The sequence below is a fragment of the Mirounga leonina genome, unplaced genomic scaffold (genome assembly GCF_011800145.1).
Source record: "Mirounga leonina isolate KUSES-001 unplaced genomic scaffold, KU_Mleo_1.0 Mir_173, whole genome shotgun sequence".
NCBI classification, from domain to species: Eukaryota; Metazoa; Chordata; class Mammalia; order Carnivora; family Phocidae; genus Mirounga; species Mirounga leonina.
In genome coordinates this window covers 15,418,614-15,443,433 of record NW_023270447.1, presented here as the reverse complement: position 1 = coordinate 15,443,433, position 24,820 = coordinate 15,418,614, and the positions used below count along the sequence as shown (strand labels likewise).

At 43.7% G+C, this 24,820-nt stretch overlaps 2 protein-coding genes and 1 pseudogene across 3 annotated transcripts in view; 1 reads left to right on the top strand and 2 right to left on the bottom strand.

The window, feature by feature from the left end:
* The window catches only part of SLC44A3 (solute carrier family 44 member 3), a 98,964-nt gene extending 96,387 nt beyond the window's left edge, over nucleotides 1–2,577 (top strand). The window contains exons 14-15 of the mRNA XM_035017983.1: nucleotides 1,044–1,280; nucleotides 2,414–2,577. Of these exons, the coding sequence (XP_034873874.1) occupies nucleotides 1,044–1,280; nucleotides 2,414–2,515 (339 nt within the window). The 3' untranslated portion in view covers nucleotides 2,516–2,577. The remainder of the gene's footprint in view (nucleotides 1–1,043; nucleotides 1,281–2,413) is intronic.
* A 476-nt stretch (nucleotides 2,578–3,053) lies between these two features.
* CNN3 (calponin 3) overlaps nucleotides 3,054–24,820 on the bottom strand; it is a 29,881-nt gene continuing 8,114 nt past the window's right edge. The window contains exons 2-7 of the mRNA XM_035017984.1: nucleotides 8,667–8,788; nucleotides 8,403–8,469; nucleotides 7,493–7,630; nucleotides 7,013–7,129; nucleotides 5,441–5,587; nucleotides 3,054–4,168 (exon numbers count right to left, since the gene is read on the bottom strand). Of these exons, the coding sequence (XP_034873875.1) occupies nucleotides 3,827–4,168; nucleotides 5,441–5,587; nucleotides 7,013–7,129; nucleotides 7,493–7,630; nucleotides 8,403–8,469; nucleotides 8,667–8,788 (933 nt within the window). The 3' untranslated portion in view covers nucleotides 3,054–3,826. The remainder of the gene's footprint in view (nucleotides 4,169–5,440; nucleotides 5,588–7,012; nucleotides 7,130–7,492; nucleotides 7,631–8,402; nucleotides 8,470–8,666; nucleotides 8,789–24,820) is intronic.
* On the bottom strand, nucleotides 15,005–16,531 carry LOC118019115 (annotated as a pseudogene). Its single transcript, XR_004681575.1, has one exon. The product of XR_004681575.1 is annotated as a 40S ribosomal protein S7-like (transcript).

Here is a 24,820-nt window from a genome sequence, read left to right as displayed (position 1 = left end):
AAGTGAAAAAGATCTTGGTCTCTGGTTGTGACCTGGCCAAAGTCAAATAAGGACTCCTGGCTCATTTAGCATTTTGTGCCTCTGGCGTTTGGTAAAGGTCCCTGGTGCATTACTATGAGAGTTAACTGTCAGTAACAAGTTATAACGTGTGGATTTCGCAGGTGGTGTGTTAGTTGCACATTTTTGTAAGGATCAGCTGGGCCCGAGATTTTTCATGCAACAGTGGCTCTAGAAGCACAAACTGATTATGCCTTTCAAAACAGACTAAATAATCTTTGTAGTTGTAGTTAAACGGATAATATTGTTTATGTTAGTTTGGTAAGATTGTGGGTGATATGTTGTCTAATAACTACTTCCAAAAAGTCTTTTAAGTCTTTATAAAAGGATTTTAGGCAATAATCCATTTCCCTGTATTTCTTGAATGAAGTAGCATTCAGACATTCATGTCCATCTTTGTGGCTATCCAAGGGCAATGGGGATTCCAGATGGACTCCATTTTATCTGTTAAAGAATTAGGTACATCATGGGTCTATAATTATGTTGCTGGAAATAATTACATATGGCAAAAGCCTGGATTAATCCTATTATCTCCCCTGCCAGCATTGGAATGCCGTTCCACTTTAATCCCTGTGGTAAAAACAATCACATATTAAACTACAGTATATCCACTCAATGGATTGTTGCACCATTATTTTAAAATGGCACTTACTAAAAAGTTTTTAAATGAAGATGCTTATGGGGGTATCAAATGAAAAAACTAAAAATTTTGAAGTATCATTATGTCTACAGATAAAAGGTAAATACATCAACTCTCTTCCCCCTCCTCCAAATTAACTGGGCCTTCTTTTGGTATCACGGCTCTTCTTTTTTTCTTAATTTCACTGTAACCACATTTTCTGACAAGCATTCTTCATAATAGGGCACACACAATCACTCACATATGCATGTATATGAAATTATCGCTTGTAACTGACAAAAATCATTTCTAAAATATTCTAACCAACCAATTTATAAAGATTTTCAACAAACTCTTGTTTGGACAGGTGTTGGTGGTGTGTTTCACTGTTTTTGGAGGACTGATGGCATTTAACTACAACCGTGCGCTCCAGGTGTGGGTGATCCCTCTGCTGCTGGTTGCTTTTTTTGCCTACTTAGTAGCCCATAGTTTTTTATCTGTGTTTGAAACTGCGCTGGATGCACTCTTCCTGTGTTTTGCTGTTGACCTGGAAACAAATGATGGATCTTCAGAAAAGCCCTACTTTATGGACCAAGAGTTTCTGGTAAGCCAAACATTTCACTTCCTGTTACCATCTCAGTCCTCAAAATCTCCAAAGTGTAAGAGAGTCGCACATGAAGGGGGCTCGTACCTCGCCTCATTTTCTCTTCCTGGGGGCTCTGTTTCCTGAGGCTGAACCCACTTCCCTTATTGAGTCCTTCTCCCTGGAGAGAAGTGAAGCTGAACAATGACTACGGACCACATGACCTTGGGCAGGTGTTCCCGACACAGCAGTCCAAGTCCCTTTGGTGCTATAGGCTTGGTCTGGCCTTTCAGGTGGCCTGGAGGTTTAACAGTTGATCTTTCTCCAAAGCTTCCTTGCCTCCTCGAGCATCATGTCCTCCCCTGCGGGCTTTAGGGGACACACGTGGCAACCGACAGATCTGCGGTTCTCAGGCCCCTTATTAACCGAGGCCCACAGATGCAGGAGAAGCCACACCCTGTCAAGTCCCATTCGGCTTCTATCTGCGAAGAACAGGCAGCTGTTTCCAACACAGTTGTTGCTTATTTGTCTTATCAGGTGTAGACAGGGATATTTTAACAACTGAATGAAGTCTCTGTGCTATCTGGGTGAAGTGATGTTTTAGTAATTCTCTTTCATTCTGTTGCCATAAAAGTTAAGTGTTAAAGCCCTGTTGCTTTTTTTTAAGATTTTCAGTAAGCTCTGCACCCAGTGTGGGGCTCGAACCCACAGCCCCGAGATCAAGAGTTGCACACTTCGCCGACTGAGCCAGCTGGCCCCAAAGCCCTTTGGCTTTGAAACAGCATTCAAAGCACTCCTCACTTCAGCCAGGCACTGAAGTTTAACGAGCACTTCTCTGGTTTTAAAGTTAAATGTGTTCTCAACCACCTCCATATAAAACCTAAAAATACAATAGCAAAACAAAACAAATAGCACTTTAGTTGTATGTACCCTAAGGAAATGGTTTCTGATGGTGGCAGGAAGCTAACTGGGGCTTCTTTCTCTGACTTGCACTTTGCCGACGGAAAATCCACTTGGAAATCTCCTCCCCCTGAAATATTTTAATTCAACAGGGAAAACTTTAAGGATTACATTCCCCTGAATGATATGGTCAAGTAAGTGGTTGCCAAAAGTGCGGATACATAACACTGGTCTCCCGCATTTTTGTTTTTCAGAGTTTTGTAAAAAGGATCAACAGAGTAAACGCTGTGAGGGCACAGGGAGCTGAGCACTCATTAAGGAATGAGGAGGGAATGGAACTCCAGCCTGTGGTGTGATAGGTGCCCATTGGTTAGCTGTGCCTGGAAAGTTGCCTTCTTCTAAGAGTCATTCACAGAATAAATGGTAAGGCTGATGGACCCTATTCTTTGTTTTTTTGTCCTTATTGTTTGGCCATTAGAATACCAGAAAATACCATAAAAGTAGATCCTATTCCTAATTTATTAATATTTATTCACTTAGGATATGAATATAAAATACTCCCACCCCGTCCCCACCAGTGTTCCTCAGCATGACTTTAAGATTATTCCAAGTTGGATTTAGGATGAATTGGAGGCATGTGCTTCTCAGTGGAATAAGCAAGGGTCAGATCATGGTCAAAGAACAGTTTGAATCTTGGCAATCACTGTGTACAGTGGGCAGGTCCCTTCGGTTTGTTTGCTAAGCCTCGGTCCCAAGCAGAGAGAGTGTTGTCGTGTGGATTCAGTCAAGCAATGACAGAGTAACTTAGTACTGGGAAAAGAGGACGTTTTAAAATCTGCCTTCACCTATCTATCTGGAAGTCAGCCAGAAAATAATCAGCCTGTGGCTCATGTGAATGTTCAAAAAAAATATTTATTTATAAAAAATACAATGGGATAAGTTTACGCTGAGAAATGCAGCAATAAATACAGTCGAAGAGCACAGAGCAACTCTACATCGATACATTGGCACAAACAGGAAGAGCGGACGCACCACCCGGACCTGAACGTCTGCGGGCCCATTTTGTAAGCGCTCCTTTAGAAACACGGCTCTGAAAAGATCTTGTCAGTTTAGGGAAGAGAATGAGTACACATATAATCACAAATGCACACGGATCAGGACTTTATTTAAAAATTAGCAAACAATACTGTAGAGACATTGATATGTAAATTTCTAAAATGCTGCATCTTAAATTTAGTTGGCGAAGACCACATGTAGCTATAAGCATGAGTTTAGTCCTCCTCGTAGAAACCAAGTACTAAACTGTAAAAAAAAAAAAAAAAGCTTCCTGTCTTTGAAAATCCCAGGTTATTATGGAGATTGTAAAAATGTATAGGTCTTGAATAAGAGAATTGGCTGTACAAGAGTACTCCCCTCCCACAGTATTCCTTTTTACTTCATATGCGAGTTATTGCTTCTGCTGTAGGGTTGAACTGTTACAGCACTAAAAGGCAACTATTTAGGGAAGAGACAGAAAAAGGAAAAGGGAAGGTATGTAAGGCAGTATTTCTTTTAGGTACAATAAGCATAATAGTGTTTTAGGAAGACAAGATAAAAATTACTCAAGGCTAGCTTGGTTCTCACTGAATAAAAACAATGGGCTAAATACTGAGCTCCTCTGTGTCAGTCTAATAATCAATGCCTTGGTCGCCATACTGGTAATCTCTGGGATAGTCATCTTGGTACTCTCCATGGTATTCATCTGGGTACTCTGCCTGATAATCACTGTCGCTAATTTCAGACCCATTTGTTCCCGTTCCTTGGCTTCCGTTGTGAATGACCGGTTCTGTGGGAGCGACACAGTATTTGGGATCATACACTTGCCGCCCAAGCCCGTACACACTCATTCCTTTCTGGGAAGCAACCTTGTTGGTTCCCATCTGGAGAGAAATTGTCGAGTTGTCCACCGGTTGTAATGTTAGCTTCTGATCATAGATGTCTCTTCTTGTACCTGGTGCTAACATTCCCGCCTGGTATCAGAACAGAGGAGAAAAGTGAAAACTGCGGCTCAGGTCTGTTCTGGGGAATATTCCATAAATTATGAAACTCACACTGAGTGGGAACACTCACGAAATACCTTCATTTCAGGGGTACAGCGAGCTTACTGATAATCCTGGTGCCGAATCTTTAAGCAGCAGTATTCACTGGCTCTCAAGCTAGCTCAGCCCTTCCCTTCAAATCCTTGCTGTGCTAGAAAACTGCTACGTGGCCTCAGAACCAGCTAACTTACTTTTAGTTTTCGGTTTCTCATACGCAAATGAAGAGAATACCACCCACTTTGGATTTAGGAGAGGATTAGATGTAAAGAGTGTAAAAACACAGCGTAGGGTGGGCAGCCTGGAAGGTCACAGGCGAGTACCTATTAGGACCACATACACTCTCCGAGCCACCAATTTCAGAAGCTCTTCACACATTCAACAGAAATTATGCCAACCAGTCCTCAAGGGCTTGAGTCTCCAAGAGCCAGCCACGAGTACAGTAACTCATACCTCATTTCTCCATTTAGGCCAAGCAGACACTTCCAGATTTAACTGGTTAAAAAAAAAGCAGACTCGAATGGCAGCTACGAGAGACGGGGCAGGACGTGTTCCAGAAAGGGCAAACGGTAAATCATCTTGAGGTCATTAGGAAAAAGCTTTTTCACACTTTCTCTCTACTCCTGTGGGGATGGGAGGCCTGCCTGCTCTCCGGTGATTAAGGGAACCTCCTTGTGAGGTGCTGCTGATCTATTTTGAACAAGGACATACTTGCATCTTGCGTGGTATTAGAATACTGGCCTCCTCGCCAGGCTACAGTTCCACCTACTCCTAGTCACACATTTAACAGGGATGCTGGCTAAATCCTTCTTAGAACTCCAGATAATTGTACCTACCAAGTTAATTAAGGGAGCCTATAAAAATAAAAGTCCGAGGCATTTGAATGAGCAATTTACTTGGATTTGGAGCAAGAAATAAACTTGCCGTAATAAACTTATCTTTTTTCTTCCGGTCAGGTAGAAAGGCCGGCTGTTCTAACTGCCAACAAAAGCCATGAGCCACACACCATACTTGTGTTGCTACAGAAAAGGTCCTCTGATTCTTTTGCTTTCTCAGCAAAACCTACTTTCCTGAAGGAATGTACTCTCTAAACATACCATACAAAAACACCCTCCTCTGAACTTAGTTAAATAAGAATGAGGTAAGTGCTAATTTAAATAGTCCTTCTGCACTCTTTGCTGCCAAGTATAAAAAGACAGTCCTTACCTGGCTGGCTCCTTTGTTGGTGCCCATCTGCAGACTAATTGTGGTCTGGTCAAAAGGTTTGTCGGTTTGCATTTTGGGATCATAAAGATGCCTCCTGGTCCCATAGGCTGTCATACCTGCCTGGCTGGCGCATTTGTTGGTTCCCATCTTTTAAGTTGAAAATAAAATGAGCATTGATTATCAGAAGTCAACAACATCTATGACAAACTAAAGAGGTGGAGGGGCATGACTGACAGGTCCCTTTTTGTGCCGAGCGAAGCTAGCGAGATACAGAATCTCCATGCTTTCACAAATTTCAAGGTGTTCACGTTAAAAAGAAAATTTTCAACAAGTTTTTACAGGGCAGAATTACAAGTAATTAATTTCCTCTGCTCCTCTCCTCCCTACTGTCTACAGCACAGTGAAGCAAACCAAGAGGTACCTGCTTCAGCCATTTAAAGGGACAGAAGCACTCTCGGGCTAGACACTATGCTTTTCTACTCCAGATGTTTGTAGAAAATGTGATAGCAAATGCCAGGTCTCTTCTCTGGCAGCTCAACAAGGGCTTCTTTAAAGTTTCATCCAAATCACCAACATCTTCGTGGGAAAAGAGCCACACAGAAAGAATGAGGAATGTGAAGTTCAGAGGAACAATAATTCTCTTCTCCACTGAGAATATGGCTTTAAGACCAACTGGTACACCCAGTTCTACTGGCTGGGGACACATTTCTGTTGGTCTTTTTCCTTAAAAAGGGAGGAAAAAAAATCATTGCAAACCTACCACCCAGATATTAGCTGTAAACATTTGTGCGTATCCTTCTAGGTTTTTCATCTTCTGTATCTGTGTATGTATCAATGCATGTGCATCTTTAAAACTGTGATCCCAATGACCATAGTATTTTATAACCTGATTTGTTTTCCTTCATCTTGGAATTCTTGTCTGTCATTTTTACCTTACTCTAGAGTTCATTTTGTTAAGTTATAATTTAACCAACTGACTACTCTTTGGAATTTCAGGTTTCCAATTTCTTACCAGGTACAATTTAGTAATGTACAAAAATAAATTCACCTCACATAGATTCAGTCAACAGAGGGGCAGGTATCAGAGGTAGTAAAGTCCTTAGCATACTGGACATTTAGCAGTGCTGGTTTTGGGACACCCTCCAGGGGAACAATGTGAAGGGGGGTTAAAAAAAAAAAAAAAACACTAAAAAACCTGAACTAAGTATTTCTAATAGACTTGGCTACTGTACCGTGCAAATAAATAACTTCGGCACTAAGGTTTTGTAATATGGTCAGTAACATTTAGGAATTTATAAAGTACGTTTCCTTAAAGACAATGTAATTGGGGGGGAAAGCATTTCCTAGAGAAACAATTGTCAAGTCCAGTGGCATGCTGGAGGTTTCTTCTAAAACCATCCTCAATGTCTCATGGGCTTTAAATGGACATAAACTATATAAACTACATATCCATCCCCAAAACCTACATTATGGTGTATCTTACCCATTCCTTACTTATGAGAGACACACTTGGCATAGTGAGAATTAATGATACTGAAGATGTAACTGATCAAGCAATAATACATTACTTACCTGCAAACCAATTACACTTTGGCCAGCTTTTAATTTTCCTTCATCAAAACGTCTTGTTTGTTTTTCAGCATACTTAACTCCAATGTCAATGGTTGTATGGAATCCTTTTGTTTTAGCCTAGAGAGAAATTTGCACACTAACTAAAAAGGAAGACTAAAATGGAGATTCTGCCAACGGTTTTTACAGAACAACAAAGAAATGATACTGTCCAGAGATAAAGGCTTCATTAGGTAATACTCAAACTAGGGGTGAAAAACCTACTTAAGGCCATTCAGTAATACATGTAGCTCTGAAACATAAGTATTCTAATTAAGCTCTCTTATGAGGCAGCTGATGTCAGCAGCCTTTCCACAGAGCTAATAATTATGAAGGAGACAGAGGCCCCTCCCTGCCTAGCCTGGTTTCCCATGGGAGATAAAAGACGCAATTCATCACCAACATGGTGGGACTTTTAAAATCAGCCATTAAAGACATACGTACCAGACCTGCCAGAGCCACCAGCGTAGTCTGAACCTGGGTCATGTTTCCATTCTCAAAAAGATCATTTGCTTCAAATATGTCATGTGGCTTCATGCCATAAGCCTGAATAGCTTTAATAAAGTTGCCAATATTCTCCAACTATAAAGGAAAAGAGTCATATAACTTCGGGAGCTAAATACGGACATTCACATTATCTAAGAATTCTAAGTCTTCACGACTAGTTAGTTGTAAGATGCCAGGCAGAAAGCTACTTGGCAAGGTTTCTTGGCCAGATACATACTAAGCACAGCTGTCTCTGGAAAAGGAAAGAGTGAAGAGTATTTCATGGTGGGTCACATAATGGTGTTTTTAATATTTTCATGCAGTCATGTTTTTTTCAGTTCTTTGAAGGCAAGATCATCCTTACAATGCTTTTAAGAATCCTGTGATTCTGTCAAGGCTATCCAGGGCTAAGATTTTTGTCAAACAGTACATGATTACTCACATTAATAATTTATGTTTTAATTTTAATTTAAACATAAATTTTGTGGTTACTAATTGCTGTTTTCCTTATTATCTCAAAACACATACTCAAAATATCCAATATTACTTAATCACACCCATTCATGAACTAAGTGTTTAATACGGTGTTCTACAGTCAACCATTAGCAGTTATGTTAAACTGCTTGATTTTTCCCCTCATTTTGTTTCTCCGTATAAGCTGTGCTGAATCCTGAGAGTAGATAAACTAAATATAAGGAAACTCCTAAGCTAAGCATCTGATAATCACAGAACTAATTCTAAGTAATTATGGAAGCAAGGTAAAAAAAATATAGCCATGTATACAAATTTCTGCTAAAATGTCTGTTTTAAAACGAATCAAGTCTTTGCTGCATGCAGAATAACTGGAGATTGCTGATTTGACTATTACCTGAGGCCAGTTTAACGAGGACTCATTAACCTTCTTCACTGAGCCTGGCTGTAGCTTGTTTATGAGCCTGAAAAGAAAGTGTAGGTGACGTTTATTGTCCATAGAAAAACAAGGCCTGGCATGTAAAGCTGGTTCCTTTTGCATCAGTAAAGGAAGCATTAAAACCATTTGCGAAATATCAAGGTTTGACACCCTGGATTGGGAAGGAGAACGACACAGAAGCCCGTGGAAAGAACCGGAAGAACAGAAATGGCCACAACTTACTCGCAGAGGATGATGCCATCTTTTAAGCCCAGCTGAAAGTTGGTGCCAATGCTCATGCCTGTCACCTCTTCTATCCAGTTTCGAAGATCTTCTTCTGCCTGATGATCATACTTGGAAGCGATCTGAAATACAAGTCAACCAAGTTTGGAAGAATTTTCACTAAAGCATCAAAAACTGCTGACGTCAACTTGCTCTTTTATTATCCATTAAGACCACAACTGTGACATGCTGTAAATTATACTCACTGGAGTTCATTGGCAAATCTAACCAATTATTACAGCTTGAGTAACTAATAAAAAATTTTTGGTTAAGGCGGTTGTTACACAAAATTTGAATAGTACATGGAGAGAACTGGGATAGAGAAGGAGAAACTCTGGATCAAGAGAAGACAGATTTCCATTCATGACACACAGGAAGTAACAAGAGTTAACAGCATGTTACAATATGGCACCAGCCATATTAAATTTTAAAAATTAAGTCATTAATTACCACATTTCCCCCCCCCCCAAAAAAAGAGGGCAGTAGAATTCTGACAAGTGCAACTATTTTTACACAGTATTTAACTGGCCAAGACGTTTCTATGCCTCTGTTTAGCCAAATGCACACTGTGCATGTATACACACACACTCCTTACACTAATTATTGTCCTTGCGGTACAATACTGAAGCTCTGTTTATGTAGTCTCTATCCTACAGACTCCTCGCAGAAGTCACTTTGAGACCGTGAGGACCTAGCATTGTACCTGACATCCAAACACTTAATAAAACTAAAAAAAATTTAAGTCTTTACTTACAGAATTCTATGATAAAGGCAACTTAGCAATACAGATACTATACTATTATACATGCTAAAACCTACTACACACAGTTTTTTTTTTAAGATTTTATTTATTTGCGAGAGAGAATGAGAGACAGCATGAGAGGGAGGAGGGTCAGAGGGAGAAGCAGATTCCCTGCTGAGCAGGGAGCCTGATGTGGGACTCGATCCCGGGACTCCAGGATCATGACCTGAGCCAAAGGCAGTCGCTTAACCAACTGAGCCACCCAGGTGCCCTACACACAGATTTTCAAAGATCTGTTCATACTTAGACCAGAAACCTCAATTCAAAAAAAATAAAATTTACACAAAATATTGTTAAAAATTACACGCTCAAGTTCTCAAGCTATTCCTTGTCCTAGGAATATTAAAGAGGCCGGTCAGCCAATTAAGGAGAAGAACACAGCTGGAAAGAAGAGGAGCTTAGGTGTCATTTTTCTTCTCATTACACAGGTGAAAATGCCACCAAGACGCAGACAATGCCCAGGGGGATGGAGACCATGACGCGCTTGCAACCAACTGATGCAGCGTCCGTGGAAATGGGAATGAACACAGAAACATTTGCTTCTGTAAAACATGATTAGGTTTCATTAGTGAAATAAATAGTCTGATGACGTTTTTGTTATGGAGCGGCCCTTCAAGTTCTAGTTCCACAGAGGAACCCTCTCCCAGACCCTCGCCACCAAGAGGCCCGGGCAGATGATTCCACTCATCACTGTGTCCTTTAGTGAGACAGCAGTCCTTAATATGCATTTTCCTCTCAAGTTCGGTAAATGACGCTATTTCTCTGGCAGAATAATGGATAATTTACTTAAGCTCTAGATTTACTTAACCAAAATTATAAATGGAAATTCAATGAGTTTACATTGAAATAAGACAACTAACACTGCAAAATGTAGCCAGGATCAAAATTACTTAATTAATATATCATGGAAATTTCACTCTGATTTGTTTAAAAATCGCTCTTCCCAGTATGGTACTGGCACAAAAACAGACACATAGATCAATGGAAAAGAATAGAGAGACCAGAAATGGACCCTCAACTCTATGGTCAACTAATCTTTGACAAAGCACAAAAGAATGTCCAGTGGAAAAAAAAAGGTCTCTTCAACAAATGGTGTTGGGAAAATTGGACAGCCACATGCAGAAGGATGAAACTGGACCATTTCCTTACACCACACACAAAAATAGACTCAAAATGGATGAAAGACCTAAATGTGAGACAGGAATCCATCAAAATCCTTGAGGAGAACACAGGCAGCAACCTCTTCGACCTCAGCCGCAGCAACTTCTTCCTAGACACATCGCCAAAGGCAAGGGAAGCAACTATTCAGGACTTCATCAAGATAAAAAGCTTTTGCACAGCAAAGCAAAACAAACAAAAGCACAGTCAACAAAACCAAAAGACAAATGACAGAATGGGAGAAGATATTTGCAAATGACATATCAGATAAAGGGCTAGTATCCAAAATCTATAAAGAACTTTTCAAACTCAACACCCAAAGAACTAATCCAATTAAGAAATGGGCAGAAGACATGAACAGACATTTCTGCAAAGACGACATCCAAACGGCCAACAGACACATGAAAAAGTGCTCAACATCACTCAGCATCAGGGAAATAGAAATCAAACCTCAATGAGATACCACCTCACACCAGTCAGAATGGCTAAAATTAACAAGTCAGGAAAGGACAGAAGTTGGCGGGGATGCAGAGAAAGGGGAACCCTCCTACACTGTTGGTGGGAATGCAAGCTGGTGCAGCCACTCTGGAAAACAGTATGGAGGTTCCTCAAAAAGTTGAAAATAGAGCTACCCTACGACCCAGCAATTGCACTACTGGGTATTTACCCCAAAGATACATATGTAGTGATCCAAAGGGGCATGTGCACCCCGATGTTTATAGCAACAATGTCCACAATAGCCAAACTATGGAAAGAGCCCAGATGTCCATCAACAGATGAATGGATAAAGAAGATGTGGTATAGGGGCGCCTGGGTGGCTCAGTCGTTAAGCATCTGCCTTCGGCTCAGGTCGTGATTCCAGGGTCCTGGGATCGAGCCCCGCATCGGGCTCCCTGCTTGGCAGGAAGCCTGCTTCTCCCTCTCCCGCTCCCCCTGCTTGTGTTCCCTCTCTCGCTGTGTCTCTCTCTGTCAAATAAATAAATAAAATCTTAAAAAAAAAAAAAGATGTGCTATATATATATAATGGAATATTATGCAGCCATCAAAAAACCCCAAAATCTTGCCATTTGCAACGAAGTGGATGGAACCAGAGGGTATTATGCTAAGCGAAATAAGTCAATCAGAGAAAGATAAAATCCTCATATCAGTGAGATCATATGATACTTAAGAAACAAGACAGAGGATCATAAGGGAAGGGAGGGAAAAATGAAACAAGACGAAACCAGAGAGGAAGACAAACCATTAAGAGGCTCTTAATCTCAAGAAACAACAAAGGAGGGTTGCTGGAGTGGAGGGGAGTGGGAGGGATGGGGTGGCTGGGTGACAGACATTGGGGAGGGTATGTGCTATGGTGAGCACTGTGAATTATGTAAAACTGTTGAATCGCAGACCTGTACCCCTGAAATAAATAATACATTATATGTTAATAAAAATTTTTTTTAGAATCTCTCTTCCAAGTTATTTATAAACATCATTTTCTTCACTCTTCCCCAAGATTTGATCTTCCCAAGCCACTTTCTCAGAGTTTCTGCCCAAGTGCTCAGTGGCCCCCTTCTTCTCAGCCATGCCTCTTCCCCGCTCCCCCCGTGCCAACACCACTGAACACCACTTCTCCAGCGCCCTGCCCCCCCCCCCCCCCCACAGGCAGGCACACTGCCCAGTGACTTAGGTACCCTGACTGGGTACACCTGCTGCAAGCTCTTCACTAAAGCTCACCAACATCCCCCTTGCTGAATATGATCATACATTCAAGAGGTGAAGAAAATGAAGACAGAAAAAGGCCTCTGGGGCACTGGGGCCAGGCGACTGCCCTCCTGCCTGTCCTGCTCCCACCCTGCTGGCATCTTCATTGCCCGCCCCCTCCTCCCCTGCTGGGGCTGACGCTAGGGCCAAGTGTGGCGTCAGCATTCTGCCCTTCCTGCCCTCCCCCCTCGCTTCTCGGAACGAAGAGCAACAGTGTGGAGTCACCCTCTGGTTGAAAGGCAGCTCAATCCTGTCTAGCTGCATGACTGTTCTTTTGGACTTCTAAAATAACACTTGTTTAAAAAAATAATAAATGGTACAGAAGTATGTAGAGTGCATTTTCAATGGGGGTGATACTGCCCCCCTCAAAGGGGTGAAAACAGGTTCTCATGGTGGGCGGTGAAAACCCCTGGAGACGTTACAAGAATCTGTGACCCTCCCCAACAAACTCTATTCCTTTGTACTAAATGTGTGGGAGTCAGGAAGCAATTAGGAAAAACTTCTACAGACTTTCTTTGGGAAAGCGATGATGGAAACAAGGTTGAGAAGCACTGAGACCATGAAAACGCCCCCCGCGCCACCATCCCATTCCCTTCCCAGAGATAAGCACCTGTCTTATGCCACTTCTTCCATGGGCACACATACATTAGGGTGAGTCACCTATAAAACAGCGTGAGAATCAGAGAGCCTCACAAGCACAAGCCCAGAGGGCCTATGCTTCGTAACAGTAGACAGGCACCCGATCAGATGAGAGCCTGCTGGTTGCCAACAGGCATCCCTCCCAGGCATTGAGTTCCCCCAGCAGAATCAGAGCAGGGAGGGACATCGAGCTTCAAAACCATCTCAACAAGAGATCCCAAAGTGCAGTTCCTGCCCTGCTTTATGGTGCTTCCTCGCGTAAGCAGGGAGCACTCAGCCGAAGTGCAATGTAGTGAAAAGGTGGGGGTGCACCCAGCATGAGGGGCAGTGATTATATAGATATGTACAAGAACTGTCTGAGGGCCCTACTTATGCCCAGGGATGTTCTAGAATCTACTAAAGAATGAAGACGTGTCTTTCCCGTACTCCCCACACTGTATTCTTATCACAGTGCGTGGTAAAACCTGGAAGCAGACAATTCCAAATCACTAGGCTCCCTGTTGCACGCCACCAAGATAATCCAGCATTACCCCAAACCCTCTAAGTACAATCATATTCAAAGCAGTTCCCCTCTCTTTCAGATGTTTGTGTGTCATGGATTTTTAATTTTTTTTTTAAGATTTTATTTACTTATTTGAGAAAGAGGGAGCATGAGCAGAGGGAGGGGCAGAGGGAGAGAGACAAGCAAACTACCCACCCAGTGGGGAGCCTGCCGCTGAGGCCCAAGCCCAGGACCCTGAGATCATGACCCAAGCTGAAGTCAGATGCTTAACTGAGCGACCAGGCAGCCCCACCTTTTAAGAGAGAGAGAGTCTTAAGCAGACTGAGGGTGGAGCCCAACTCAGGGCTCAATCCCACCACCCTGAGATCACAACCTGAGACAAAAACAAGAGCTGGACACTTAACCGACTGAGCCACCCAGGCGCCCCATGGGTTCTTCCGTCAATGTCTTTCTCCATTACTCCTTCTGTCATTCAAGTGGCTACTACATACATACCAGTTAGCTTCAAAGGCAAAGTCTCTACCCTGAAAAGCTTACATTCTATTGGAAGAGGACAAACACCTATTAAAGATTTTATTTATTTATTTGTGAGAGAGAGCGCACACATGTAAGCAGAGGGAAGGAGAGGGACAAGCAGACTCCACACTGAGCATGGAGCCCCATGTGGGGGCCCGATCCCAAGACCCTAAGATCATGACCTGAGCCGAAATCAAGAGTCGGATGCCCAGCTGACTAAGCCACCCAGGTGCCCCAACAAATACCTATTAAGGTGTGTTAAGACATTTGCAAAACAACAGTAATAGTAGTAGTAGTAGTAGTAACAATAATAATAATAATAATGTAGAGTATTTAAAATAAAGAATAGAGGGGAGCCTGGTTGGCTCAGTTGGTGGGGCATGCAACTCCTGATCTCAGGGTTGTGGGTTCGAGCCCCACACGTTGGGTGTAGAGATGACTTAAAAATAAAACCGTAAAATAAAATAAAGAACAGAATCCACTGGGACCACCACTGTCCTAATATAAGGACCAAATAGATTTCCATCTGAAATACCATGATGCCTCTTCCCTTCTTATTATCTGCCATTCTTGATACCTCATGCAAGACAATGAACAGGCTTTAACATTTTCTTACCTACCCCCCCACACCTTTGCAAATTTTTAAACTATTCATTCACATTATAGATACAACAAACAAGATCACAGGCCTTGAAGTCAAACTTTAAAAACTTCCCAAAACTGTGTTCCCAATTCTAGTATGATCTAAGTCAGTAACCTAATCCTGATGACCCCATTTCTCACAGGTAGTCTTCCTTCCCAGACCACTGTGAGCATGAAGCCTGCTCCACAGGTAAAGAAGGACGCATCTCAGTGCCTGACACATCTGAGTTAATGCTCTCCTTTTATATGGGCTTGAGTGCAGAGGAACTTCAAAAAGTTCCACTGGGACTCATCTGGGATACTGCCCATCACCACTCATCTCAAAGCTCACTCCTGCCTGTCTTTGCATCCCAAATTCCCATTCTTTCTCAGATTATTGCTGATGAAAAGAATGAAGTAACTACTTTTTAAAAAGCAGAAATTCTTTCTTATGGGGGATAGAGGTGGGAATTCTAGAGAAAATCCCTTTACATTTGGGATAAGAAGGTCAAGGTAGATTGCATGACTTCCTCAAGGTCACTACAGAATCTGAGACTCATTCTATGGTGTGAACTGTGTTAAGATCTGATGGGGAATGATTATATATTCCAGAGATACGGAAAACCATATTTGCCTCAGGTAAACAGGAGGGACACCTACGAGCTTCCCCCCACCCCCCATCATTTATGTTTACAACGGAAACTCTGGAACTCAAAGTTAACATCCTTGCTGGTGAGCTTCTTACAGATAACACAGAAAGTTTCAACCTTGTGCTCTATGTCGCTCTGCTGTGCTTTATCCAAACGAACCTTTGTGACCAGACTGCCATCCAGCTTCACGTGGATCCTCTTGCCTACAATTTTGCTTGGGAAAACCAAGTCCTCCAGGATTGCATCACGCGCGGCTGTCCAAGCGCAGATCCTGGGACACTTTTGCTCGTTTTTTGTATGGCTTTTTTCAAGTTGGCTGAGGCAGAATTCTCCTCTGAGCCTTAAAGACAACATGCTTCCCAGTGAACTTTTTCTCCAATTCAAAGACTAGCCGGACTTGGATGTTCTGGAAAGATTTCAGTTGAGGAATGGCAACAAAGATGGTAAGAACCTTCCAACCACCGCCAACTTCAGTTTCCTTGGCTGCTGTTGTATTCATCTCCCATAGCTGGGCTCGGAGGCCCGAGTTCCTCTCCAACTCAAGGAGGGCCTGGACTCCAGCTCATCCAGCTTCTTGCCATTGGGCCTCATGATCATGCTGGAACTGAACATGGCCTTTTCCTCGGTGAGAGCCCTGGCCTAGGAAGAGCCTACGAGCATTTTCAAGTCAGGTCCTTTGCTCAAAGGGACAGCCGGACCTTCAGATCAGTGTGTCAGCATATGGAACCAGCACAATTTTTTCTCTCCAAACACGTGTATTCAAATAAATACAAAGACATTATGACTCAATGTGCCAATACCACGAAACTGACAAAGTTTTTGAAATAACCTAAGAGGAGGTGGGCCAGTGCCTAAAGCAAACAGCATAACTAATAAATGATTAAGAAAATGCAGAAAAAACAGAATGTCAATTTTGTCTTCTCTATCTAGAAACTGACCTTCAGACCACAGTTTAGAATACACACAGTTCAAAGTTGGACGTTGAACCCAAAAAACAAATCATCCTGTAAACAAATGGACAGAAGACATGAGCAGACATTGCTCCAAAGACATCCAGATGGCCAACAGACACATGAAAAGATGCTCAACATCAGTCATCGCCAGCGAAATGCTAATTAAAGCTACCATGAGATACCACCTCACACTGGTCAGAATGGCAAAAATCAAAACCACAAGCAACAAGAACTGTTGGCAAGGATGTGGAGAAAGGGGAACCCTCTTACACTGCTGGTGGGCATGCAAACAGGTGCAGCCACTCTGGAAGTTCCTCAAAAGTTAAAAATAGAGCGACCCTATGATCCAGTAATTGCACTACTGGATATTTACCCGAAAAATACAAAAACACTAATTCAAAGAGATACATGCAGCACCCCATGTTTATAGCAGCATTATTTACCATAGACAAATTATGGAAGCAGCCCGTGTACATCCATAGATGAATGGATAAAGGAGTGGTTGGGCGCCTGGGTGGCTTAGTTGCTTGAGCGTCTCGTCTTTAGCTCAGGTCATGACCTCAGGGTCCTGGGATCAAACCCCACATCAGGCTCCCTGCTCAGTGGGGAGCCTGCTTCTCCCTCTCCCTCCACCTGCTGCTCAACCTGCTTATGCTCTGTCAAATAAATAAAATCTTAAAAAAAAAAAGTGGTGTGTGTGTGTGTGTGTGTGTGATGGAATATTATTCAGCCATAAAAAAGAATGAAATCTTGCCATTTGCAATGATACAGATGGAGCTAGAGAGTATTAGGCTAAGTGAAACAGGTCAGTCAGAGAAAAACAAATACCATATAACTTAACTGTGTGAAACAAACAAACAAAAGAGTGAAAGACACAATCCAAAAAACCAAACTCTTAACTATGGAGAACTGACAGTTACCTGAGGCGGGGGGGGGGGGGGGGGGTTGAATCACTATATCGCACACCTGAAACTAATATAACACTGTATGTTAACTATCCTGGAATTAAAATTATAAAAATAATAATAAAATGAAGACATCTAAAAAAGTAAATAAATAAAACTGGACTTGGAAGTTTCAAATCTCTACAAGTAGGAGTAAGCCTAGAGGCTGGATTCCCAGAAGAACCTAGACTCAGAAAGGACGATGAACAAAGATGCACCTGTTAAAAAGCTCAGTTTGTGAGAAACCTTGATAAACCCAAGTAACAGGAACCTAGATGTGGGTCCACTGCTTCCTGACCCCCACGCAAAAGGCAAGGGTCCCTCTATTACAGGCTGAAGAGCCTGCTGCTGTCATGCTACAGTGGACTCCCGGAGCGAGGGTGTGCAGGGACCTGGGCGGGGGGGGGGGGGTTGCCGAGGGGAGGCAGTCATCCATCACCAGGAGCCAGCATACCTACGGCAAGCCACATCCAACATGCCTATGTCCTCTCCTTGGGGGGCAGCATGGGCTTTAGTCCTGTACCCCTAGCGCGCATGCCTGGGGCATCTGGCCCACAGTGGGTATTCAATAAATGATTTTTCATCCACTGACAGTAGTACCCAACTAGAAAAATGCTACAGATTTAAAGATCTATCTTGTTTCCGAAAGGCATCTGCATTTGAATGCTGCTGGTTTTTAGAGGCGCCACATCTCCCTGATCTACCAATCTAGTAATCTTAGATGGATCACTAGGGACATATTTGTTTTACCTTCTCATAAAAGTCCCTATGTCTATGGCACTCCTTATGTCCAGTGTAGTAACTCTAGAAGTAGGGCCTGGTCAGAAGCAACAACCATGCCCTCTGTGCCGATCTATGTCAAGGAAGGAGGAGCTCCCACTGATATGTACCTTGAGGCTTAGATTTAGATCTGTTCTCTTCTGGGTTCTATATATATATAAATATTTAAGATTTATTTATTTGAGAGAGAGAGCACAAGCAGGAGGGGCAGGGGGAGAAGGAGAGAGGATCTCAAGCAGACTCCACGCTGAGCGCAGAGACCGACACGGGGCTTGATCTCAGACCCTGAGATCAGGACCTGAGCCAAAACACGGTCGGATGCTCGAAAGACTGCATCCAAGTCTCTTCTGTTTTGGTAACAAATTAACTGACAACCTGGAAACTGTTAGACATACTTATTAAACAATGGAAAGTTAAACTGGGAATAGCTCAAAAGAAACAAAGTTCAGATTCAGAAAATCGTAGCTTAATAAATTATTCCAGATATACATAAAATCCTACAGCAAGTTCTAGAACTAACTAGTCATGCATACTCAAGAAGCTAAACAACTCTATCTAAAAAAGCTAATGCTGGGGCGCCTGGGCGGCTCAGTCATTAAGTGTCTGCCTTCGGCTCAGGTCATGATCCCAGAGTCCTGGGATCGAATCCCACATGGGGCTCCCTGCTCTGCGGGACATCTGCTTCTCCCTCTCCCACTCCCCCTGCTTGTGTTCCTGCTCTCGCTCTCTCTCTCTCTGGCAAATAAACAAATAAAATCTTTAAAAAGAAAAAGCTAATGCTGTCTTGTTCTGCACAGGTATACAATTCTTTATAAAATACTACTGCTTCACAGACCTGTACCTCTGAAACAAATACATTATATGTTAAAAAAAACAAAAAAACAAAAAAACAGGTAGTAGGAAGGGAAAAATGAAGGGGGGGGACATTGGAGGGGGAGACAAACCATGAGAGACTATGGACTCTGAGAAACAAACTGAGGGTTCTAGAAGGGAGGGGGCTGGGGGGATGGGTTAGCCCGGTGATGGGTGTTAAGGAGGGCACGTTCTGCATGGAGCACTGGGTGCAATACGCAAACAATGAATCATGGAACACTACATCAAAAACTAATGATGTACTGTATGATAACTAACATAACATAATAAAATAAAATTTTAAAAAAATTAAAAAATATTAAAAAAAATTAAAAAATAAAATATTGCTTGTCTTATGTGCTTGATAACAACAGCTCTCTATGAGGTAACCAAGGAGAGGATTATTTAAATAAAACAGGTGTGAGAGGAGTATGTGAAATAGAAAACCTTATGCAATCATCATCGCCCTTACTTTATAAAGACGGAAAACCAACTTGCCAAAGCAAGGATTACAATCCCTTGACATGAAGGTGCCTCATCTAACTCATCACAGTGATCAAAACAGAATGAGTCAGTGTTCTGTCGTCAAAGGAGTTAGTTAATAATCCCACTGGACCCTAGCAGGTTAAACAATATCCGTGGCATTACTGTGATCAGTTCTGAGTGCTGCACTCTAAGAGGGCCACTGACAAATGACATCAATTTCTAGAAGAGGCAAATTGAATGGAAAAAAATCATCCACAGCCCATAAGGAGAGACTGGTCAGCCAGCAGTGGCTCTATATAACCTAGAAGGGACTGTGGGGACAAGAGAAGAAACAGGCTAGTACCATCTGAATTTTTAGATGAAAGTCCTATAGCAGAACCTGGCTGGCTCAGTCAGTGGAGCACACAACTCTTGATCTAGGGGTTGTGAGTTCAAGACCCACATCTGGGTGTGGAGATTACTTAAAAATAAAAATCTTAGGGCGCCTGGGTGGCTCAGTTGGTTGGGCGACTGCCTTTGGCTCAGGTCATGATCCTGGAGTCCCGGGATCGAGTCCTGCATCGGGCTCCCTGCTCAGCAGGGAGTCTGCTTCTCCCTCTGACCCTCCCCCCTCTCATGCTCTATCTCATTCTCTCAAATAAATAAATAAAATCTTTAAAAAAGAAAAAATAAAATTAAAATAAAAATTAAAAAAAAAAAAAGTCCTATAGAAGAGGAAGTCCATCTATTCTGAATGGCACACTGGAGATTCTAGGGAGACGTACTGGATGCATGCAGGAATGGAGAGAGCGCACGGGAGTGTCCAAGCACAGGCACGGGAGACCCACGAGAAAGCCTGCTGGAGAACATTCTCTAGCTTCGGAAGGAGGCTGGCTGGGTCTTGAATTTGATGTTGCTGAAGAAATCCTGCTGAAAGGGGACTGTCCCCGAAGCCCCACGGGCAAAGTAGATAAAAACAGAGATGCTCCTCTGCGCTTTGTTTCTACGATTTGAGGCTCCGCCTGGCTCCCCGATCCTCAGACGTGCAGGCCTCGGGCGTTTTTACTGCCATCTACAACTCCAGGCACTTGCGTCCTCAGTGGGCATCCAGATGCCTCCTCCATAACCCGTGAGTCGGCACGTGGACAGCCTGAAAAGTTGTCCTTTGTTTCTCTAATCACAAGGGACATCATGGCAGTGACCTTTCCATAGCTTTGGAATGCACACTCACTCCTCATCAGTGATATAGCAAGTTTGCTTCCGAGGGTGGGTCTTGTGACCTGAGGGGGGCATGAAATCCACCTCCAAGGCCCCAAGTGTATATTGCACTTGCATAGGAACTCGCCTCTCCTGACCCGGGAAATGCCGTCTGCTCCCGCATGGCTGACCACATTCATCCAAGTGCTCCCAGCTGCCTACCCCAAAGGTGAGTCAAGCACACATCACCCCCTCCCTCTGAGCTCCCGATGGGCCATGGGCCAGAAAGGGGGCCGAGGAGAAGCAGGACGCCAGGCTTTCAGGCAGCCTTCGGTACATCGGGAGGTCCTGTTGGGGGCCCAGCTAGATCTCAGATCATGAATGCCTTTTCTAACTACAGTCGAGTCTGTCCCTTTGAGAGAGCTGGCTTCATACCACCAGGGAAGAACAGAGCTCAAATACCTCATTGAAACAGGCTAGATGCTGGCTAGTGAGATGTCACAGGAGTCTTCCAGAGACATTAACTGCAAGATACTGAGCCTTTTTCTCCCCAGTGAAAATGAGATATGAAATTTCCATCAAAAAGGATAGAATTTCACATATCCTCTTTTTAAAAAATTTTTATAACTTATATCATGAAATAGCAGATGAAGATACAGGACTCTCAACTTGTTGAGACCCTAAGTAAAAAGGTTTTTGGTTCACTTTAATGGGGAGTACGAAAAAAAAATGAAGTCAAAAGTAAGGTTCAAACACCTTCATGTTACCAAGTCCTACACAAAGACAGGATAGATACATACTAGGGGGTCCAAGCTCCTTATACACTGAAATAAAAAAGGCAATAGTTACATGTGACCACGGTTCCCTTTTCCAGTCCTGAAGTCCAGGAGGCCCCTGGGATCAGGTCACATCTGGACAACAAGGCTACCTCCCCATTCTACCTGACCGTAGGGCAAGCTGAGAGCAGGGGAAGGAGACGACCAGCTCCTCGGGAAGCAGAGTGCGCACAAAGTCTCTTGGGGGCTAGGTCACGAAGGCTTGCTAAAGACATCCAGGCACTGGGGCGCCTGGGTGGCTCAGATGGTTAAGCGTCTGCCTTCGGCTCAGGTCATGATCCCAGGGTCCTGGGATCGAGCCCCGCATCTGGCTCCCTGCTCAGTGGGGAGCCTGCTTCTCCCTCTCCCACTCCCCCTGCTTGTGTTCCCTCTGTGTCTCTGTCAAATAAGTAAATAAAATCTTATAAATAAATAAATAAATAAATAAATAAAGACATCCAGGCACAAAAACAAAATAAACCCAACTTTGCATCCCTTCCTGATCAAGGGCCAGGGGAATAAGGAGAGCGAGCGCTGCACAGGCCGCAAAGGGGCCTGGGCAGGACTCAGTGGAGAGAAGCAGCGAGTCCGCAGTGTATCCAGATCCTGGCCCATCCCCCCCTTTCCCCCTCCCGCCCCCCAGCCCCATGCTGGCTGCACCCTGGGCGCTCACAGCTGCTCACAGCCCCGGGAAGACAAGGGCAGGAGCACAGTAACACCCTTCTTTCCCAGGAGAGGGCGAACCCGACAATGGCACGGGAGGTCTTCCCCACCTCAGTTGTTTCCTCGCCCTCTTCTGTGTTCCTTCCCCGCTTTCCACGGGAACCTTCTTCCCTCTCTTGCCTCGGTCCCACTCACCCTGCGTATTGAGCCCTCCCCCTTATTTGGTCCATCAGTGGGCACAGACCACCCCCCATCCTGTCTGAAACAAGTGCATCTTCCCCCCCCCCCAGTATAGCTGACACGCAGTGTTACATAGTTTCAGGTGCCCAGCACAGTGATCCCACTGCTCTATACATTATGCTACGCTCACCACAACACGCACACATATATATTTTTAAGTAATCTCTACACCCATCCTGGGGTTTGAACTCACGACCCCAAAATCAAGAGTCCCACGCTCTTCCAACTGAGCCAGCCAGCCACCCCAACAGGCACATCTTTGATTAAATCTGCTGCCAACTTCCAACACTGTCCTATTTCTCTTTCATTTCATGACAAACCTCTCCATTTAGTACTTCTACTGAAGACCATCTCTCAAAAGGTCACCAGGGACCCCTCATAGCCAAATCCAGTTGTGTGTTTCTGCAGCACTCCAGAAGGCCCCTCCAATCTCACCTCCTGTGGCTTCTTGTTAAAGGACATCATCCCTGAGCTTCCCTCTCTGGCCTGCCTTCTCCCCCCCCTCCCCCTTGAAAGCTGCCAATTCTCCCTGAGTTCTGGCTTCTGATTAAAATAGTGAAGAACATGGGCTCTGGAAGCTGAATGCTCAGGTTGGAGTCCCAGCTCCACTGTGCCTCAGTTTCCTCACCTGTAAACCAGAGATCATTAACAGTGCTTACATCAGTTACATCAGAGAGCTGATGGGAAGAATCAACGACTTAATTCATGTACACCATGAAGAAATCAGTAAATGTCAACCCTTATCCTTCCATCTGTGCTCTGCTGGCCATTCCTGTCCAGATACCAAAAAGATTTCCTTCTTTAAATTCCATATATCATACAGAAAAATCACTTGACACTATTTGATAGCCATTTTTTAAAAGATTTTGTTTATTTATTTGACAGAGACACAGTGAGAGAGGGAACACAAGCAGGGGGAGTGGGAGGGAGAAGCAGGCTCCCCACTGAGCAGGGAGCCTGATGCGGGGCTCAATCCCAGGACCCTGGGATCATGACCTGAGCCAAAGGCAGACGCTTAATGACTGAGCCACCCCGGCATCCCTATTTTATAGTAATTTTGATAAGAAATCATTTTGATGCTGCCTAGGCTTTCTATTTTAAAAACCACTCATTATCTGGGGCGCCTAGGTGGCTCAGTCGGTTAAGCATATGCCTTCAACAAAGGTCATGATCCCAGGGTTCTGGGATCAAGCCCTGCGTTGGGCTCCCTGATCAGTGGGGAACCTGCTTTTCCCTCTCCCCGCTCTGGTGCTCACTCTCCCTCTCTCTCAGATAAATAAAATCTTAAAAAAATAAAAAACCTACTCATGAAATAATTTGTAAAAGAGATGCCCCCACCTCACTCTGCTGCCAACTCTCACCTGAGTGGTGGGGTGGCAGAGAGAGGAGGTATCACAGATGTGCGTGGCTCGTGACTTGATAATAATGAGCTAAAGCAAGTGACCTGAATTTTGACAAGGCCACTCTGATATGGTTTTGTTTTGTTTTTGAACATCAAGAGGAGAACCACCTTCCCTTTCATACCTTTGGTGGGAAGTATAAACTGATTTTTCTAAAGAGCCATCTGATACTACCTATAACACTTTTAAATGTTAGGTCAAAAGTTATGCACTTTTCTACACAAGTACTTTTGAAGGAAATACCCACCAGAAGGAACGTAATGAATAAACAACGGGGATCCATACAATAGACTCTAATTCAGTTCTAAAACGGTCGACTGATATTCAGAGTTGCACAAATAGGTGGGTGGGGGTGAAGAGATACAGGATACTTTCACGACTTCTATATTCTGGTCCCGTCTGCATCCTTCACAACAAACATTCCATTCACAAAATCAGAGTAAAAAAAGAGGTTCTCATAGGCAAGGAAGATGGTGCCATACGGAGATGCCTTGTCGGAAAGTCACGGGCTCCACAGGGCTTTGGACCTGGGTCTGACTCCAAGGCTACGTCTCTTCCTCCACTAGATGTTCTCCTACCCCCCACTCCTAAACAAGCCCAGATAGGAATTCTCTACCCTAGTCACAGAGCCGACAGCCCAGAAAGCTATGCTGCTGCAGGAGGAGGACGAGCCAGCAGCCTCAGACTCTGTGTCTTCCCCTAGAGTCCTTCCAACTCCCGGAGAAGCAAGGGCGCATCCACCACCATCACCGTATAGACCGACGCACATGAACAGGCTGCAGAGCTCAAGGAAAAACGCTGATTCAAACCAGCCCATGGGGACTCTGCAGTCTCAGAGAGCGTCGCCGGTATGGTTCAAAAGTTCATAATAGGGTATTTGGCAGAGATGTCTCAGACTAAAAACACTTTAACTCCTCCACTGGCCCTTATAAAAAGAGCCTCCTACGACATGCGTGTTTTAGAAGGTGCTGTAGGTCGGAATGCAGGAAAGGGTGTCAACGGTGGAGCGGTCACTGGAAAGAGGAAAAGAAAATTTTAAAAATCAAGCCCAGAGAGGAAGGAAGTTCAAAATGAAAGCCCGGCTGGCAAAGCACACGTGTGTGTGTGCGTGTGTGTGTGTCTGTGTGTGTGTGTGTCTGAGGCGAGGTGGGGCTGAGGGACTGATACAACCTACA